At 40.6% G+C, this 20,612-nt stretch overlaps 1 protein-coding gene across 2 annotated transcripts in view; it reads right to left on the bottom strand.

The window, feature by feature from the left end:
* The window catches only part of LOC130527826 (zeta-sarcoglycan), a 175,566-nt gene that overhangs the window by 15,974 nt on the left and 138,980 nt on the right, over positions 1–20,612 (bottom strand). For both annotated transcript variants that reach the window (XM_057036603.1, XM_057036604.1), the window contains exons 5-6: positions 10,556–10,678; positions 9,556–9,628 (exon numbers count right to left, since the gene is read on the bottom strand). In XM_057036603.1, coding sequence (XP_056892583.1) covers positions 9,556–9,628; positions 10,556–10,678 — 196 coding nt within the window. The remainder of the gene's footprint in view (positions 1–9,555; positions 9,629–10,555; positions 10,679–20,612) is intronic.

A 20,612-nucleotide genomic window follows, 5' to 3' on the forward strand; every position in this document is an offset into this window, starting at 1 on the left:
CAACCTGTCCAATGGTTGTGGGTGACGAAAATATACACACTTCCGAATAATTCTCATTAAGAGTACATGACTACTTAAACACACACACACCACACACACATAAAATTGGTTCAATTTCTCTCTTTCTCTTATAACAATATAAAAGCTGCTTTCGTTCATTACAGATGTGCTTTGACCTTCACTTGCAAGAAGACTTTTTACAGCATCCATAGCCCCTTGTCCAACCTGACAAGATAAGCCGCTCAGAAATACATCACTATGGCTTTTCAGTGTACTTGTAATGCTTTGCGGAAAAACAGAGGAAAAGGAGATCAAATGGATATGAAAAAAAGATAAAAACAGAAATATCCTTCCATATTAGCAGGCAAAAATAAAAGAAAAAAGCAAGAGGAACATAAATATTTCTAGTGAGCAGTGTATCTTATTTTCAATAGGCAGTGAAACTAAACTAAACTAAATCAAAGTAACAGGTTTTTGAATTTCAAATAACATTCTTAACATATTTCATTGTCTGCTCAGTAAGACTTACAACTCTCCTGTAGTTTTGTTATTAACAAATGTCAATGAAGGTACATTAGCTTCGGTGTAACTTTAACAGATGTTCAGTTTGGTTTCTATAACTTTGGATTTTTGTATAAAGAAGTTCTGGTTATGACTGCGAGGAGATCTCCAAAAAGTACCAGCATTTTAATACAGTCAGAGCATGTTGTTTTTAATTAAAAAAAGAAAACGCCAATCACAAGCTAATGATGATCACTTGTGCATGAATGTTCTGATGAAAGGTCATAAATCAAAAAGCCTGGACAGAAAAAAATACACTGTATCAGTGTATCTGGCTGAGACTTTTCAAAACTGGGTCTTTTTTAATGTATATTTCCCAGAAGACCTGGCTGACATTCACCCTGCCCTTTGCCTCTTTAGAATGGTTAATAGCCACATCAACTTATCGCCACCTTGCGAGTTGGTAATCACACCTTTAACCTTTTCGAGCCAAACACCTTTTCACCTGCCTGAGCGCCCCTGCTGTCAGTCAGCAAAAAACGTTAAAACTCTTTCTGAAAAGGAACGCTGGGATACAAGAGCAAACACATGGCAGGTTTGAGAGCTTGGAGTGTGGCGTTCGCGGTATACAGAAGCCATTAAATAAATTTAAAAAAACAGGAGAAATACCCTCAAAAAGCTAAACAGCCCTCCGGAGGACACAGAGAGTTCTTCAACACGCTAAATATAATGTACAAGAAGATCTGGCTCTTGACACACTCAAGCCATTTTGAACTTTCTCAGTGTAGTCAAGTGGCGTTCGACTGCCCCCCACAGTTGGCCACCTTTGACAAACACTTCAGATTTGTGCTAAATCACTTCCAGAGATCTTCTCACTGTAAAATGCTGCTGAGGAAATAGCTGATGGTGTCCCGCATAAGGAGAAAAGAAAATGTCAAGCAATTTCATGCCTTCATGACTCCGACAGGGTGGCAGGTTGATCATTTCTGAAGTTGAGTCATTTTTTTATCCTTTCTTTTTTTGTTCATTGACTTCTTTACGTATGTAAAGTGGACAAAAGAAACTCAAATTAAAACACAAGTCAGCCAAAAAAACAAATTGATATGTAGAGAAAAAGGCACAGACAGACAAACAGATGGATAGAGATAATCTTGTTTGCATCAGCATGTGGGTGTATATGTGGATTTACTTTATGTTTTTGTGTTTTTTAATATATCGACTTTGAATTTGGTATCTCCCTAAACTAGCCTGAGGCAATCAGAAAGTCTTTATCCACATCTGAACATTTGGTTCTGTCGCAAAATCGGATATTATTCGTCATTGTACCCACATGGAAAATTTCAGAGCAAAGAGCCGTCCTCTTAAACACACACACACACACACACACACATACAAAGAGAGAAAACAAATGCACATCAATATGGCGAGATTGTTTAATATTTAGCGGGTGTTGGTTTTATGCTGTTTCCCCTCGAGCGTCCATACCAACTTTCCAAAGGTAAAGAGGAGTTGATAAATAATAACCCCCCAAAATAAACCACAACAAGCTGCGGCAGACGACTGCAAACTGCAATTTTTATAGATAATCAAAGCTTCAGCTTCCAACCTACAACAAACTGGAATATGAAGCAAAGAATGGGGACACTTACGCAGGGACGCTTTCTCTTCTTTGTTCAATCATGTTTTCATTTTTAGCTCATCGGGGTCAAGGCTAGCTCTGCAAAAGGTCTAGTGAAGAGTCAACTAGACTGTTCATAACATCCTTCCGCACTGAAGAAGCCTGGCTTTAGTATCCTAATGTTCCTTTCTCATTGAAGAAATGTAAAGAAAATGTACACAGTTGTCACAGATGCTAAGATGTGTTAGTCAAATAAAATGATCTCTCTTTCGGATATTTGACTCACAAATTGGAGGGTTAAAGCAATCGGTACCTTTAGCAGCTAGCTGGTAATTAAAATACAGCTACAAGAGGAAACATTGATGCACTGTAAAGACAACAAACGGTCAGTGTTTTTTTTACTGTCATAATATTCCATTGCTTATAAAATGATGCGTGTAAACAATCTTTTTACCAGTCTGGCCGTTTTTAAGTATGAAGAAACCTCACTCAATGATGGCACTTCTGGTTAATGCGATTTTTTTTCTTGTTTTGTTTTTCCATTTGCTAAATGTCATTTATTATGCAACACATTCTGATCCCCACTGGCATGTTCTGCTGTCTGAGAAGCACCTAATCAGGTTTGTCCTTGAAGGATTTCAGAGCAGTAGTGCGTGAAATGTTTCTGACAGTCGAAGGCATTACAATAGACTGTGAAATATCCAGATGTGCTGTTTATTTATATGTGCAAAAAATAAAAATAAAGAGATAGTCACAGATTGTACAGTAAGAATGCCACAAATGTTATTACTAAACAGGAGCCCTTCGCAAGCACACGCAAGTCCAACACGCTATGGATTGTTCCCATAAGTGTGCTTATTTTTTATGCAGCTCAGCTCTCCTCTGTCTCTTTATTCTCAGAGGTTCCCACCATGTGTCTGATCAATATCAGCTCAGAGCTACTCAGGACCAAAGAAAATGGAAGGGTACCTTCTTTAAAACCTTTTTTTTTTTTTAAAAAAAGGCAAATGCTACATGTAGGCTGAGGAAGGATAAGAAAAGCCACACAAACCACCACAATCAGTCCTTTTTATCCTGTCAAATTGACCCTGATCAATAAAAAAAGCGTTTTTCTTTAAAGGGTGCTTAGCGAAAAAAGCTTTCGGCCAATCTCTAGTTACGCAGACTCACACCTGGCTTTTTCATCCCAACGCAGCTGTGAGGAGAGAGGAGTTTACTCAGAGGTTATAGGTAATTAGAGGGTTGTTTTGCCATTTCATCCTTTGTTTCTATTTTTATTTTATGTTTTGCACGCTCAGTTTTGAGTCTGGTTACATCACGTATGGTAAATATAATTTTACACATCTGTTTATAAATGAACATAAAATCCATCTAATCATATCTGCAAAGTTTATTTTTGTCCCACAAGGATCAGCATAAGAAAACTGAGAAACCAGGATTTAGCGGTAACATTCAGAGCAACTCATTTTTGCGCTATCAATTTTCTTTTATTACAGGAAGTAGTATTTTTCCTTAAAATGACTCAAAGTTGGAAAGCTTGTTCGTGGTGGCCTGAACGAGCAGAGACACAGGAGGCCAGGAGGTGAATGACAACCAATCAGTCAATACTCATAAAATGTTATAGGCTGCAATTTGGATAAATTGGAAGTACCCTTGGGAGGAAGGGTCCTTAAATCTCTGATCCACTCAGTCTACTAAAATAAGAAACAAAGAAGGTTAATAAAACCTTTAAATATTTAGGAGGCAGACGCTAGACATGAAGGAAATGAAGGCAACTCAAAAATACGACTGTGTTTAAACTGGTGGAGGCTTGAGAGCCCTGATTGAGTATGCCCCTTCCCCCAACGCAAACATCACTATGGAACCTACACCTGGAACAGGAAAAAGACTGTGTGTTTCAAAGATGTGTATTTTCCTCATGTAAAGAGAAAACTTTTCTTGGGTCTCCAGAACATACTCTTATCCCTAACGCTGTTTTAATCCTCCTGTATTGTACACTTCACATATAACCTTTTCCCATGCCCCCCGTCCAATAGGGATGGAGTTTCCCAGCAGTCCAACTTAACAATATAGGAAGTGTGAATGGATGGAGGAATATACAGTATGGGAATAAAAAGTGAGATAGGGAAAAGGAAACCAAATCCTTCTCCAAAGCCTTGCCTGTTGGAGGTTTTGCTCTCCTGGGATCCTACTTATAGGTCTTTTTGTGGATACAGAAGATGTTGCCATAGAGAGAGAAGATGAAAGAAAGGATAGAAACAGGGAGATAGTGACAGTGCACCCTGGTTCCTTGTGCCATGGAGTCACCTATTAGATGCAGTTCAGCCCCAACATCTTTTCCTAAAGGTTGATCCCTCGGTTGTTATTAATGATTCTAACATGACTTGTTTACGTCATTCATTCTCTTGAAAATTAGCCTTTTTTCTTTTGAGCTTTTTCTTCTTCCTGCTTTTAAGAGAAGTTATTATTCTGTTAACAGGGAACAGATGGATGGATCAAAAGCGAGATATTAGAACTGCCACTTTGGTTGGCAGTTCATTTTAAAGCTGTGCCAGAGCACTTTAGCAAAACAGTATTTGGCATGGATGAGAGAACCTTGGGGAACAAAACATCGATGGAAATTGCATCAAAACGACGAAGACATTCGCTGCGTAAGTGCTGGTGGCTTCCGGATTGTTGTTGTAGCTTCCATCAATCACCTTAGCTTCATCTCACTCTGTGACTACACTTTTACTCTTCTTAGTAACAAACTCTTTTTACTTCTAGAATCCTGCACACACAGGAATCCTTGTATTTATAATTTGCGTATTCTTAATAGACAATAGACGTGTTTCTGCAGGATATTGGGGGTAGTTTCTCTGGGCCGCGGCTTTTGTGCGTCTCCACTGCAAGAACCTCCCAGGAAGGGCCATTTACAGGAACCTTTTTGGGCATAACTGAGTCCCTACACCAGGGTATGCACTTAGATCAGTGATTAAAAAAAACAAACAAAACATGCGCTGTTTAATTAATATTCATTAACAAAAGATCTGTATGCAGATACAGCTTCCGGTGATAGATCTGAACTAAAAGAAAATGTCACATGGGCAAAACTCCATATCAGCACACTTCACAGAGCTGTAGGAAATGATATCCTCTCAGAACATTACACTGCCTCACTTCTTTTCATGTTTACCTCCTTCCCTGTTATTTTCTTTGTTATTATCTTGCTTTTGAAGGCTCCCCCTGTGATGCCACGGTCAAATCTGTCATGTAAAGATTACATGTGATCAAAACTCACATAGTGGATACACTCATTCAGAGGGCCAAGTAAAAGGAATGGTTCCTGTGAAGATCCTGCCCCAGTATTTACTAGAGACTCCTGCAGAGGAAATGTACCTATTATCCATTACCTAGCCCCATGCCTTAATCATCCCAACTAACCCCCTAACCATGAACTTTACCCTAACCAAAAAGAAATTCTAACAACTGTGGAAACCAGCCAAAATGTCCTCACTTCACAAAATGGTCCTCGCTTTGCCAGTAGAATGATTATCTATTGTGGTACTCAACAGGAAGAAAGTACAAGGACTCACACATGAGCTAACATATGTTAACATCATCTTCTCTTTTTCCAACCACTTTCAAGAGTTAACATCAACAGTATTACTAAAATGTTTAACCTTTTAAAACAAGGAAATTAGACCCCAGGGCAACGTTACCTACCTTCATCTTCAGTTTTTTGGCTTTCTGCCTTTTTGCTGTCAATCTCAGCCATTCTTTTTGGAATAACAGGGAGTCTGATTCAAATGTCTATCTCAGGCACAGTGAGAAGTTGCCAGGTGAGGTGTTCTTTTTTGTGTTCCGAGTGCCTCTTGGGGCCACATTAAAGTGGAAAAAGCTGTTTGAAAAGAGTGCGACTGTGGCTTAAAAAGACTGGAAGCTTTAAAAGAATCTTTTGCATGGTGTTCTTGGAGTGTTCTCTGGAAGCCAATTGCTAAGTGTTTTATTGCTGTACTGAACCATCCTACTTAGTGTTAATTTTAAGCTTCGGGCTTCTGCCATCCAAATCAGGCCTCTTTCAGAATTGCGAGCAGTCACACACAAGATTTTCATTTTTGTTCTCTTATGGGGGAAAAAAGACGGTATATAGTGGTTTGAGGAAAATTCAATGACTATTTTTAGACAGCAGCAAAATTACTGGACATGACACCCTGCAAATCAAGGCTGGCCTAACTTTTTCTCCATTACAATGAAATAACTAATTTTGCCTTCATTGTTCTTGTATTATCATTACGTCCGCCAAGGAGCTTATATGACAGCCAGAATTTGTGTGCTTGGCTCTTAGCAAAATAAGTCAAAAAGATATGAATGGAGTTTGGTAAACTTTGCAGTCAATAATAATGGGCCAAGAAAAATCTCAGCAAATGGTGTTTTGGATTCCAGAGGGATGACCAAAGATCAAAGCCAATGGGCTATTGATCACAAAGCACCTACTATGTCATTTAGTTCTATTGCTACCTCTGTACCACGTGAGTTAACATACTGGTTAACCTGTAAAGTAGTTGATAAGTTGAACAATCTTTAATAAAGGAAGAAAACTCAAATCCAAGTGCCTTGATTTTCTAACTAGGATCATAGTCTCTACAAGATGAGCAATATACGGTGGATGAACTCATGGAGGGGAGTCCAAGAAACTGGAGAATTACTTTTGGGTGCAAGTCGCAATATGTGGGGCGCCTGCTAGGTGGAGGTCTGAGCCTCCTGAGTGCTTTGTTTTGTAGTTCCTTATAGTGAGAATACCCTTCAGCAGCTTTAGCATTTCAAGTAAAATTGATGGAGCCGACTCTGGTCCTTGTATGCAAGTTTAACTCTTGTAGCGACGCCATCAAAGGAGTGCAAATATCCACATGTATGTCGATAGTTACTGCTAATGAATTTTACAACTAGCCCAGCACTATGGTCATGCTCTACTTTCCATTAAGTTTGTTTTTCCCCAGAAAAAGCCCCAGAGTCTGTAAGAGTAAAAATAAAGAGGTTATTTATTCAGTAACTACATCATGTGACCTCGGTCTTTTACATTAAGGCTTTCTTAACCTGTACTTTGTCATGTAAAATGAAGTTTCTCTTTTTTCCCCACAGCAGTTGGTGATAAAATATCTCATTAGCTTGAAATAGACTTCAGTCCACTCATTACATGTCCCATTTTCTTTCCTTATATATATATTTTCTTTCCGTCCTATAATGTGCTTCTTTTTATGACAAGATTAGAGTTTAAAAAACAGGCTTAGAAAAGGAAAGTATTGGAAGGTCCCAAAAGAAAGAGTACTGTTTTGGTAGTCATCTTGCTTTTAATGCTTTGACATTTAAAAAAGAAATGAAAACTTATGAGTTTATACCGTAAGTGGACCGATATGGAGAATTGCATTTAAAAAAAATAATATCAAGTTAAAGATAGTGTGATATTTCATGGAAATCCCTTATGGACTTCTGAAGATCCCATTGTGTCAGAATGCAAGAAAATTTGGCCAGCAAAACAGATTAAGTATGTCCTTAAGCTCCTGCAACTACTAAATAATAATAACAGAAGTCTGCGGGGCGGGTCTGAAAAGCGCCAGTAGAGAGAAGAGAAGATCCACTTTAAGCTGCTGACGTTAATCATGAGATGTCAGTGGAGGTGATGCTGGGAAGGACACATCATTTTGCAAGGCTGGAGCCAAAAAGGGAGCTTAAAAAGGGGAAAACGAACCTGCTGAGCCAGCAACCACGAGAGGGGAATGAGAAGATTTGGGCAAGATGACGGACGGACTCGGCACGAGTGCGGCGCACAAACACCAGATAAGAGTGTTGCTCTAGGCTCCCTACGAAAAGCTGGATCTACTTGATGTTAATGTAAAAGAAGTAGTATCACTGCTTCTCCTTCTCCAACCATACATCCGTTGGTTTTCAGTTGACTAACATATGCAGACTTCCTGCTGATCTGGCGTCTGCGTCACAGTGACATAACACCACTGGTGGTCTCTCCATCGTTGATAACAAAGCATTACAAACAGTACTAACAAGAATTTGGAGCAGGTAAAGTCTAATTTGTGGTAATAGTCGTGCATCTGAACACTCATTGTAATTGTCTGCTGTTCTGTGGTCTGTTTGATTCGATCATCTCAGCCCTAAGCTTACGTGAAGCTCCTGTCTACCTGAGCTTTTCCCCCCGTCACCCTCCCCTGCACTCTGATCTTTTGTCATGTCATCTCCTGATTGTACTCTTGAACAGCCACTCTCCAGGCCCACTTCTCCTCCCTCAGTCCATTCCATTATCTTTTCCTGCCATCACCGTGTACAGAGCCCGTCAGCCAGCCCGTCTACTCTTTCATCACATCTTGAACTTCACCTCGGTTCGCTCTTCAGTCTCCTCCTCTACCTCCACAGCATTCTCATCATTCAGATCTGAATTTTCTTTCCGTAGTTTCTGAAGCCTGTGTATTGATCCTCAGCAGGCCTTTACCTCTGTAAGATCTTAACTTATTTTTCAGACACTTTGGCACCATCTCAAATATGTTCCATCTGTGTCCTGTCACCTGATTTAATGTCTTGTTTTTCCCCCTATGGGAAATTGCTGTGAAGGAGTACAGGGGTCCACAGGTTCTTGGGTTCTCGTCTAACAGACTGGACTCTATACCATATGATTGGTTATATTGTGTCACGAGGTCACAAGAAAGGAATGTGCTTACTTGACCATATATAAGGGTCTACCGAACAAAGCACTTCGGAGATCTTCACCATCAGGACCATGAAACCTCCTTCGGACAAGCTGCAGTGTCCGATTGATGCCTGACTGTTCTCTCCAATAAACATCTAGCATAACCAAGTCAGTGTCGACGAAGATTCCTTTTTCATCAGCACATCTGAACTATCACCAGAAGAAATTTACCACACTTTCCCTCCCCTTTTGTCCATCAACAGTAGCTCCACGTCAGCTGATAATAACAGGATGAGGAAGGGACTTTATCATGACGTCTGAACAACCAACTCACTTCCTCTCCTGTGCACCGATTATAAAGGGAACAAGCTGAGCCAGGTAGCTTTCACGGACTGACACAGGTGACTCAATGCAAAGGTCCACTTGTAAAAAGTGTGACCCTTGACACACATGGGGGATTACGCTCCCTTTGTTAGTGCTGTCAGACTGCCAATCAACGACCCAGCTCCTCCTGGAGGGAGCTAATTAAGAGAAAACTGTGTACTGGAGGAACGGCCGATTATTCACCTTCACACCTTGAAATCCTTACATACTTTTCCCGGTTGTTATTTGTGGTATTGTTGTGTGAGCAATTGTTCAAAAGAAGACACAATTCATCAATATTATAACGCAACTCAATAATTAACAGGAAACTGCTAAAATGCTCCAACTCTCTCTCCCTCTCACACGCACACACACACACACACACACACATACTCACTTTAGGTCCTGGAAAGGCTCTGCTCTCACGTGTGAAGTCTCCACAGAATGGCTGAAAACGACACCTTCCTCCCCTGCATAGAGAGAAAACACATATTTTATGAAAAACAACATCACATCACACCTCTGCAGCAGCAGCTGAGGCAGCACAGGCCACAATGTTCACATCTTTCATACGCCAATGTACACATAACAACACCTGCCCAATACTGCGTTGCTCCACCTTTTGATGCCAAAACAACCCCGACTCACTGAGGTAGGGCCTCTGCAAGACCCCTGAAGGTGTGCTGCTGTATTTAGAATCACAATGTTTGTCCAGCGCATTCACAGAGGCCTGATTGGATTAAGATCTCGAGACTTTGGAAGGCCAAGTCAATTATTGTACTCCTCAAACCATTCCTGAACTCTTTTGCCTTTCTGGTAGGGTGCATCCTCCTGCTGAAAGAGGCCTCGGAGTTCTCATTTTCAATGTTTAGGTGACATTAACCTAAACCTGAACACTGGTGAGACACAAAAACATTCCCTATGCAGCGGCATCTTTGACAACACCAGAGTCTCATCACAGGTCAGTCTTTCGCCACTGCCCGATTCTTTTTTTAATCACTCCTGCAGTACATTTACAGCATCCTCAGTTACTTTCCTGAACGGTCTGTGAATGCACATAAATGTTTATGAGCTTGTTGTGTTGTGCTTGTCAAGATACACAATCCCCATAAAACCGGATTCCATTAGTTACACCTCAGATGCTGCAATGGCACCGGGGTTATATTAGCCGACTCGTAAAGGGCGCGTTTACAAGACGGGCACATTGAAGACTGTAACTGTGTGAACAGCGCTTCATAGGCCCGTTTGTAAAACCTCGTCATACATCCCAACAGAAGGAAGCACAAGTAGTGGACAAGTCAGGAACAGGAGGTCAGGCTTTTGATCCAGACTTTGCTCCTTTCACCTGGACTGAGATCTGAAAGTCTGATTCGGGTGTTTCTGGTGCTCACCCCTACCTGTGACTCTGAGTTTCTCTGTGCCGATGCTGATCTCCTCCTCATCTGCAGCAAACAGAACTCGTTCCCCGTCTGTGCTCCGGACCTCGAACCTCTGACACTGGGCCTCCACCATCTCTGAACCTGAGAGAGAGACACAGACACACACAGAGAGAAAATAGATGTGTGTCACCATATGAACAGTAGATGGATGGATGGATGGATGATGGATGGATGGATGGATGGGTGGGGAGGTACTTCATGAGTTGAATTTATTAATGAGAAAATCACAAGGGAAAGAAGGCTGTAGGCTAATGTGCTTTGGGGCAGTTTAAGAATTTTAATAGTTCTCTTTAACTGCTCTGGCTGAAATTGGACACCAAACAATCTCAAAACACACATATAGCTCAGCTTACGTATTACAGCACAATATTTACTCCTGACAAAGTGCAACAGCTGAATCGATTGGGTGGAAATCAACTGTGTAAGCCCATCTCTGGCTCTCTGCTGTATTGGGAGTCTAACTCATAGGACAGCTTTAATTGTAATATATCACAAAGCAGCTCCTCTACCAATGGAGCCATTCAACCATAATTCTTTTAAGAAACAGCAAAAAAAACTTGCAAGAGCTGCGAGTTCCTTTCCTTTATTTAGCTTCACCTTTTTGAGGCTTTTACTGATGGTATCTACGACTATACTATGTATATAACAAGCAAACTGTATTTAAGCATCTCACATTAATCACTGGTGACTGCTGAGGCTGTCAGAAGGTTGACATTGTTACAAATTGCTGGGGAGCTGCGCTAGATTGAGTGATAGTGTTTTCTCAAAGATAATGAAAATAAAGGAAACGTTGATCAGTGTAATGACAAGGCTGACACATCTCCAACACACAGTTTACCTTTACTTCAATTTGTCCATTCGACCTTCGCCTTCCTTCTGTGACCGTGGTTAAGCTCTGGTGTTACTTTAGGCCCTGCTGGGTCTAAAGAAAAGCTTCTCTTTCCTTTGCAGTCTGGGCTTCCATTAAAAGTGTCAATTATAATCTCAGACTGCCTGTCAGTAACAGTCAGACTTTATTAACGTCCATCAATCACGGATTAAGTTCTTTCTCTCATCCCTCTAAGTCTTTATCCTGTCTATCTTTCCTTCTTTAAGGCTCTCATTCAGCCATCACTTGTGTGCATTGCCTCTCAGCATGATGGAAAAAAAAATCTTACTTCATGTTATTTAAAGTTTAAATATACGTAACTTTTAGCAAAATGTTGTTTTCTGTCAAATGGGCCAGTATTGGAGTATATTGGTTCACCATGCTAGCACACTACAGGTGGCTAATTTTGCTTTCAGGCTAATTTTTTCTCAACTGATGGGATCAAAGTTACTGTGCTGTGCTCCTCTGGCTCGGCATAATGTTCAGTTTGTGGAAAGAAAAGAAACCCTTCTCAATAGGCTCTCTCTCTCATCTGTAGCAGTACTTCCGGCAGTCTTCAGGGTTGAGGATGAGCACCAGCTAAAGAAAGTAATGGGGTCATGAACTGCATGTGCTCGAGTGGCTCAGTTGTCAGAGGCGGGCACTAAATTCATCACAATATGTATGCCTGCATCACAAAGTTGCCTTTTCCTGGCAGGTCCTCATTCATGTGTTGATTTCAAGCTTTCCTATCTTTTACAAAACTGCCATCAGCAGACAGAGACGCACACATTCCCGCCTACTGATTCCTCTTAACATTTAGAGGAAACAGAGACACAGAGAAAATGTCTTGTATCTCATGGGTTTGTTAGGCGATTGGTAATTTATTTAAATTTAAGACTTAGAATCTATTCCCATGGATAGAATATGTAAAAAAAAGACACTGTTTACTATTCAGTAAGCACTGGAATGCAATCTTCTGTATATTTAACTAAAGATATACTATTTCCTCTTTAGCTAAGAGTCTGAACAATATGCTACATGTTGCACTAAGGCTATTAACAAAAGCACAAGGTCGAAACATTGATAGTTGAGTGTCCTTGTACAGCGTAAATGGGTATTTTATGATTGTTTTTAAGACTTCCTCGATTGCTTTTAATGCTTGGCTGGTTGTGACCTTTGGCTAAATCTTTTATCACATTGTAATAATTGAAGGGCATAAAATGATCTTCATCCAGGGACGATTCATAAGCTGGGAAGAACTTAGACTAAATGTTTAAAGATGTTTTGCACCTTTTGAAGAAAAGACCGGGTCAACTCTGATTCGAAGGAAGCAGAAAAAATGCTGAGATTGAAAAGATCTTTGCACGTTTCAACTGTAAATTGCACAAAAATGACAAAATCTGACTGTAATTTACATCCCTGAATTTAAAGGGGAGGAGTAAACATACTGATGTGATTTAGTCTGCCAGTGAGAAACTCAGCAACTCAGTGTGAAAAAATACCTGTCAAGCAATTTAATAGTTTTAACAGGGTTTATAGCCACGGAGCTCTCCAGGGCCCTGATCCTGACAGTACACAACTAAACTATGAGGGAACAAATGGAGCCTCTGCTGATCAGACACACTGCTACTTTGCCCAGTCCCATGTTTTCTAAAGGGGAAGAGGCCCATATTTACTCAAAGTAAACCCTTTTATTTTGGAAGTTTTTTTTTAAAAAAAAGAAAGAAGCACTCTGCCTGCCACAGGGTTCAGGTATGAAACCACCATTTAACCAATTCCATGGAGACCAATTCATCCCACTGTGTGTGTTAGCATGTGTGTGTCTTGTGATAGAGTGGTCACATCTCCTGACTGGTTTCCTACATCTCACCCAGTGACTGGTAGGGACTCGACCCCCACCCCCCTCACCCCACCCCAACACCTTGACAACAGCATCGGGAAAGTGTGAATAATAAGGTGATGGATGGATGGATGGATGGATGGATGGATGAATGGATGGATGGATGGACGGATGGACGGACGGTCATGATTCAGCAGAACAATGTTTTACAACATAAAACACTACTTATTTGTCTTGCTTCCTTCTTAAAAGGCGTGAATATCTGAACTTCCTGTGTCGGTGGGATCATTCCAACTTGAGCAAGCATTTACTGTCCAAACTTTATGATGAGCTATTCAAACACGCCGGGTTTATCAGTGGATTAAGACAAACATCCTCTGGAGTGAGTCAGACTGATATGCTTGGCCACTGCACTCGTTGTCTAGAACCTCAAATTCAATGAATATTCAGATGCCCCGGGGACTCATCTGCATCTTTAGCAAAGGGGGAAATCGTTCTAAAGGGGGATTTATGCGAACAGCATTATGCAATACTTGTAGAAACACATGTCGTAATGTTTTCCTTTCTTTATTTTGCAGTTAAGACGCATCCTGGTTCTCATAATTCGGGGGGGTCAAGTGACCAGGTTAAATTATTTTTTACAGTGTTTAGGCCACTTTCATTTGTGGAACTGAATCCGATAAAAGTTGGATCAACTGTTGGAGTCATTGTCTTTGTACATTATTACATCAAGTCTTAGAAGTCATCACAGCATAAGATTAAATGTAAAGGAAGGTGAATAAATGTGGAAGCATGCATGACCCCCCCCCCCCCCCCCCCCCTTTCAGATTAAAGAGTGTAAAACATGGCCATGATGCAACAGCAGGAAATGAGCAGGTCACCAAATTGTTGCATCTGTACCCATCAAAGAGAAGGAGTCCCTGTTCGCGGCGCTGCACACCTTTGATCTCTTTAATGTCTCCACAGAAGAAAAGAATGACTGATGGAAATGGAAAAATCACATAAAAGTAGGGGAAATAACTGTCCTGCAAAGGTGGTTGCTTTTATCTTCAATCCAACTTTTGAACTGACCACAGGTGGGAGTTTCGGCTCCCCACCCAGGGAGACAAATTACTTATTTAGAGTTGATTACAGCCATTAATATCATAAAGGTGACAAGGAAGAGACGTGGGGAAAGATAAATGAGTGCTGGTTGCCGCTGAGGTTAATCAAGCCGATCTCTGAGGCCAAAGCTGAAAGATGAGGATGGATGATTAAATGTGCAGATGACAAAACCAGCACAGGTTGGGTGGCACGCAACCATCCAGACCACCGAGCAATCCCTTCAGGTAAAATAACTTACCAAAAGGTGTTTATCTCCACGAGCACATGCACGGTCGACATTAAGGGGCTGTTGCTTTGTTGGGAAAGTTGTAGAAGTTTTGGCCTTGGGTTAATCTCATCTTTATGGCTTTCCAGTGACTTACATGCTCCCATGAACATAATTACATTAATATCCTGAAGTCATGGCAAAGCAAGCTGCCAAGAGATAATAATCTTGCATTTAAATACAAGTTAGTGAGGCTTAACTGAGACATTTAATAACTGACCTTTTATATTTGTAATAAAAGCCAACTGCCAAGTTCAGCTTTAAGATGATAACATTGACTGTTTTGTTGTGTTTTTGTTTGTTTTTTTGCAAAGCTTAGAGGGACTTTGCTTCATCAATAGATTTATTTGACACTTTCCATTTATTTAGCATATTGCTACCTGGACTTTTGTGGCTAAAGTGTTAACTCAGGGTGGTAACAGTTGCTAACGGTGGGGTTGTGGTTTTCAAGCATAGGTGCAGGTTTAGGGGAGTCTGGGCATCCCATCCTTTTACTTTAAATGCAAGTCTAAATGTTCACTTTCCAAAAATGCCTGAAGGAATACCGAGTCATTTCTCTGACCTTGCTGCACTCTGCATTATTCATGCTGCCCAAACTGAAAAAGAAAATGTTATTCATTAGGGTTCCCAAAGAAAACTCCGTTCAGTTTCCATGAGCAAAAAGTTCTTTAAAAGTTTAAAAGTTATTAAGCTGGACACCTTTAATCAGAAGTCAGAAACGCGGCCGGTTCGTTCTCCGCAGTGCCGTCGGGAAGTCCACAGGTTTAATTAGATGGTCGCAAATCAACGCGTGGTGATCGGTGTTATGGCAGGGTGATTTCTCCTGCAATGAGCATGGTGACAGAGCGAATGGCCATTCCTGCGCTACAGTAGTGTGCTGCTATTATCCCGCAAACATTGCAGTCATAAACCCACATAAGTCTTTGTTATAGCAGGAGGCAGCGGCGCTCTCAATTGAGCGACCTCAGCGAGCAACATTGTTCTCAGGGTTTTATGTCTTGTTACGTCTCGTTATTAGAGTCTCGAACTCCTTCAGGCTGCCAAGGCCAAAATTAGCCCATGGCTAGGAACAGTCCTCTCTGCAGTCATGAGTGGGAACGTGCTTCCTTCTGTCCATAACAAGATGGAGCCATACATTAGTCGAGGTGCTTCCATAATGAATGGAGGAGATTAACATTAACATTACAAACATGGAAACTGTAACAACACTTTGTATTTAGATGGCATATTATTAGACCTAGAAACCACTACAATAAAATTAAATTATAAATAATAACATAGCAACACTAATGATAAAGATGCAATGACGTCTTAGTAACTGTTTAGCAACAAATTCTATCTAAACTATCATCTAAATAGTGGTACAGTTTTATAATCCTTGACAAATAAGCTCTTTATATTATTAAAAATGAATAATTTTTCATTTTAAAACAGACAAAAACATACTTTTTATTGTTGAACAGGGTAGATATATGGCTCCTGTTCCCTAAATCAAACTGTACATGTTCCAACGGAGTTGTGATGCTTATTAATAGTTAATAAGAGGTAATAATCTAGTAGATCATGCAGATAGATTAGATTCTCCAGTGAAATATGTAGAATGTAAAATGGTGGTTTCTGGACCTGAGACTTATAAACAAACAAAAACAAAAACACTACTTGTCTGTTCATGTCTCTCAAGGCTGTTGGAAGTGGGGAAAAACACATTCATTTCTGTTCCAGGCTGTTTTACATTTATAGATTGATTTTTTTATTCCAACCCTCTAAAACTGGTGTAACTTGGTCCGTTTCTTTGCCCACGTTTGCAATACTGACTAGAGACTTTTTCCTTCATCAAAGAGTTAAAGATCGACACAACGAAAGGACTGAAAAAAAGGTGGTAGTTACATCCACTAAACTCGCAGGACAATTAGCCTTTATTTTGCAATTACATTTCAGAGTAAGTAACAACATTAATAAATCTATGCTATGATTGTTTTGGCCCCTGAGTGTATTCTGGGTTGTTAATGTTCAGCACTATGTATTTTTAATAGTCTCATTAGAAGCATCGGTTTGGGGGTCTAAATCCAGGACGCCGCAAGGAAGCGACGGCGTTGAGGTTTCATAATCAGACGTTGGGAAGGGACTGTTTGGTAGCTCTATGCATGTCACACATGTATCAGACTTATCAAAGGAAAAGGATCATATTCAAGTGGGAAACGCAATCAGTGCAAAATGTGAATGTTATGTACATAATTTTCTACTCTGAGGGGGATTTACAAGATGTAGATTCATAATTAGACAGTGTGTAATGGAACAATTGAATTTTATGAGAGGATTTGCAAATGCCGGCTGCGCACACTAATCAGAATCTAATTTTAGCCGACATTCAACTTGTAGAACAATGTCGCGATTCAAAAGAAGGAAAGCAAGAAACCCGGATCAAATTCCAAATATTTATTTTCTACAGTGCTTTTGATGCATCGCTGCCAACAAAGACGCAATATTACGTACTTCAGCAAGGCAACTTCACCCCACGTAAGCGGGTTGAGGTTGTCCAGACAGGCAAGCGAACATAATTACTGTAAGGAGGTAAAGATGAATAGTTAATGTAAGCCTGAGTCAAGAGGAGGATGCTGAGGTCAGGCGGGAATTGACTGGTTTAATCTGAAATGATGTCCGCATTGATTAGAGATGTAAAAAACAAAAAAAGGAGGCAATGAAGGTGAAGATGAGACAAAATAAAGGATGATAGAAAGCTGGAAGAAGACAGTACAGAGAGACTTTCCTAATAGCTTCAGATGGGAAGCGGCCCGCTGGTTGCTGCAGCATTAACGTCATTTCCCTGGAGGCGCTCATGTGTAAAAGCGAGCGTATTTTCCATGAACGACCCACTCGCTTCACAGTGAACAGGCAGGACGTCAGGGCTGCATGATCAAGTTACGGCCAAAAGAATCATTCACAGAAAAAGAAAATCACAAGGCATGTGGACTAATTGGGAAGTACCAAGGACAATGTTCAGAACATTAGAGAACATGTCAAAGTTCAGTGCTGCAAATGGGGGATAATTAACGGTATCAAAATCAGGTGTGTAAGTCCATGGTTCGCTTAAACGCATTTTAACTTGTAATGACAAGATGATTTGTTTATTTCCGAAGGCGAGAGACCCTCAGTGCACCTCATTTCCGGTTTCGGACCTCCGAGTTCACCCATCATCTTTATGGGTGGCGACTGAGAAAAAGAAGATGACAGGTTCTCACTTACATCAATGAGCCGACGGCAGTAGGGGGATGGAGGGACGAAGGTGAGAGAGGGAGAGAGAGGGAGGAGCACGGACAGGGATGTTCAAGACTGACGCGTGCAATCAGAACTTCCCTTCGGGAGGTAAATGCAGAGTCAGAAGCGAGCCTGTGTGTGCTTCTCTATGGATCAGGGTCTCTTGAGCCTGATCAGTCCGTGGGACCTTAAAATCAATTCAATCGTATCACCCCAAATAAGAGCAAAACAATGACGTTCTGGGAGAAAGCTTGAGACGTGGATTTCATCGTCTATCTTTATCTGTGATACAAACAAGTGTTATTTGTCATATAGTATTTATATTAAAGATCTGAGCCTGTGTCTCCAAGTTATGACCTATATGTTACAAGGGTCTTTCTTGAACAGCTCCTTCTATACTGTCCGCGCACAGCCCGAGCACCTCTTGTACGAGGTTGACAGGGCTGCTGCTCTGCGAGTTTTAGTGATGAATACAAATGAGAGAGTTACTGAAACAGAACATTCCTGCTCGCTGTGTTCAAGTGAACGCTGACGAGAAGTGACCGTCTCTGTATCCAAGTGGCCCAAGTATCCCTTTAAGAGTCCTGAAGGACAAGAGGGGAGGACAGCAGGTGTGTGACACACAACTACGCGAGTGCCTGTACGAAATGTGACGCCCGAAGCAACCAGAAGCAGATTAAGGAGGAACCCAGTGGATTTTTTTTTATGGGAAATTATTCTGTCCTGTTCCATCCCATCAGCCAGCTGTTGAGGTCTTTAGTGTCTCTCTGCGTGTTTGGATGTCACACAGCGGTTATTGACAGAGCTCTGACTTGCTTGGCAGCTTTCCCCGTGTCTGGGGATTTTACGTAGGCTCCAAATTGTAGCTGCTGTCAGCGTGTGGGTGGAAGACAAATTAAGACTCTAGCACTAATGAATTATTTCTTTGTTTGCAACTGTGACTTATCAGGGCCTTGTTGAAAACCATGTAATTTGGACATGGATTAAGTATAAAACAAATATTGTCTTTTTTTAATTTCAATGCTTTTTTACACATTTTCGCAATATTTTTTAGATGAAACTTCACGTGACAATTAGTGGTGTAAACAAAGAAAAAAGCACAGAAAACAACTAAAGTCCAATAAACCAAAGGGCAGAGGTTTAAAAATTAACCCATGATCAGAGAAGACTGGATTTTCTGGATAAAAATAGCCCCAATAGTAGGACATAGATATGGATAAGAAGACTTGATTGGGTAGTCTACGGGCCTTTTAACTTGATCACAGCATACCAAGAGTTGGATCAAAACAACTGCATGGTCGCATTTATCAACCTTCTCCCAAGGTTTTAGCATTTTTAGTGTAAAAGGGACAACCATTGAGTTTGAGCTGAGAGGTCAACTACAAATCCTGGTCAAGTTTGAGGGTTTGCCAGTGAAATAAGGTGTTGTGAGTCCAGTTTGCCCATTTGGGTTTTTAGCTAAATTTACCTGCAAGAAATTTCAAATCTTGGCAGATTTTTACTGGACAACCCTATTAAGTTCCTCTTCTATTAATTATATACCTGGGTATCATCTGCATATTTGTGAATGTCCTTGTGCTACATTTATTGTAACTATTTAACTTTTCCCAACACTCCCTTTATTTCTTTATTTATAATCTAATTATGGCCATTTTAAGAGATTATCAAATTACAGAAAATTAGACGTAATGGTAAATTGTTGAGTTTATTACCTTGATATGAACATGCACAAGGCAGGTCATGTCAGGATTTTTGGTGATTTAGTTATAAAACAGCAGTTTTGCAAGATTTGCCTCCCAGTGAGGAAAGCAGCTTTACTGACTTTTAACAGAAGCTGAGCTGTCAAGCACTTTTAAAGCTCCAAGTCTGAGCAAGGACAGAAAAAGAGGATTTTTTTAGCACCGTGATAAATACTTTTAGTTTGAATATCATTGGCATCGGCTGTCATCTGGATGTGGCCAGCGTTTAAGATCATTGTGGAGACCAAGAATGGAACATTGGACTTTGTTTTTTTCTATTACACGTTCCAGGTTTTTTGAATGATTGAAAAAGAAATGAGAGATAAAGGGTTGAAGAAACAGGTTGAAGCCTGAACATGACTCAGCCTGACTGAGTCGTGCTCTAACCGGCTCTTCATCTCTTCTGAAAGCAGTTGTTGTGTTCATGGATAGCATTACTTGGATAGCACGTTGCGCTAGGGAATGTGTAACCTGCCCTGTCCTTCGCCAGAGGTCATTCATAGGTAAACCCCCAGAAAAAAATATTTGATGACAACATTACTAGGCATCATTCCCCTGAGTATGCAGAAGAATGCAGCACTGCAGTATCCAGTACCCAGAAGAAGATCGAATGGATCAGACTGCAATGATCTTATTTTATTCAAGAAGCCAAGAAGAAGAAGCAGTCACTCAAGCAACATTAGCTTTCCAGGCTTAAGCTATCTGACAAAATCAGATGTTTCAGAGCAGTAGCTGCATCAGGACTGAAGTGCTGTCATCAAAAATGCCCCCTCAGGAACTGAAGACAGCAATGTACTGTACATGCTACTGGAGCAGACACTCTCCTTAACGAATGATGAACATATTTGTTAAAGAGATTAGAACAGATGAACTTTTGATATTTTCCATCTTCAGTTATCAAAATGTGGCGTAATTCATTGTGTAATTTGATAATTGAACTGGACCCTGTGTTCTGGATCAGA

The sequence above is a fragment of the Takifugu flavidus genome, chromosome 6, assembly GCF_003711565.1.
Source record: "Takifugu flavidus isolate HTHZ2018 chromosome 6, ASM371156v2, whole genome shotgun sequence".
NCBI lineage: Eukaryota > Metazoa > Chordata > Actinopteri > Tetraodontiformes > Tetraodontidae > Takifugu > Takifugu flavidus.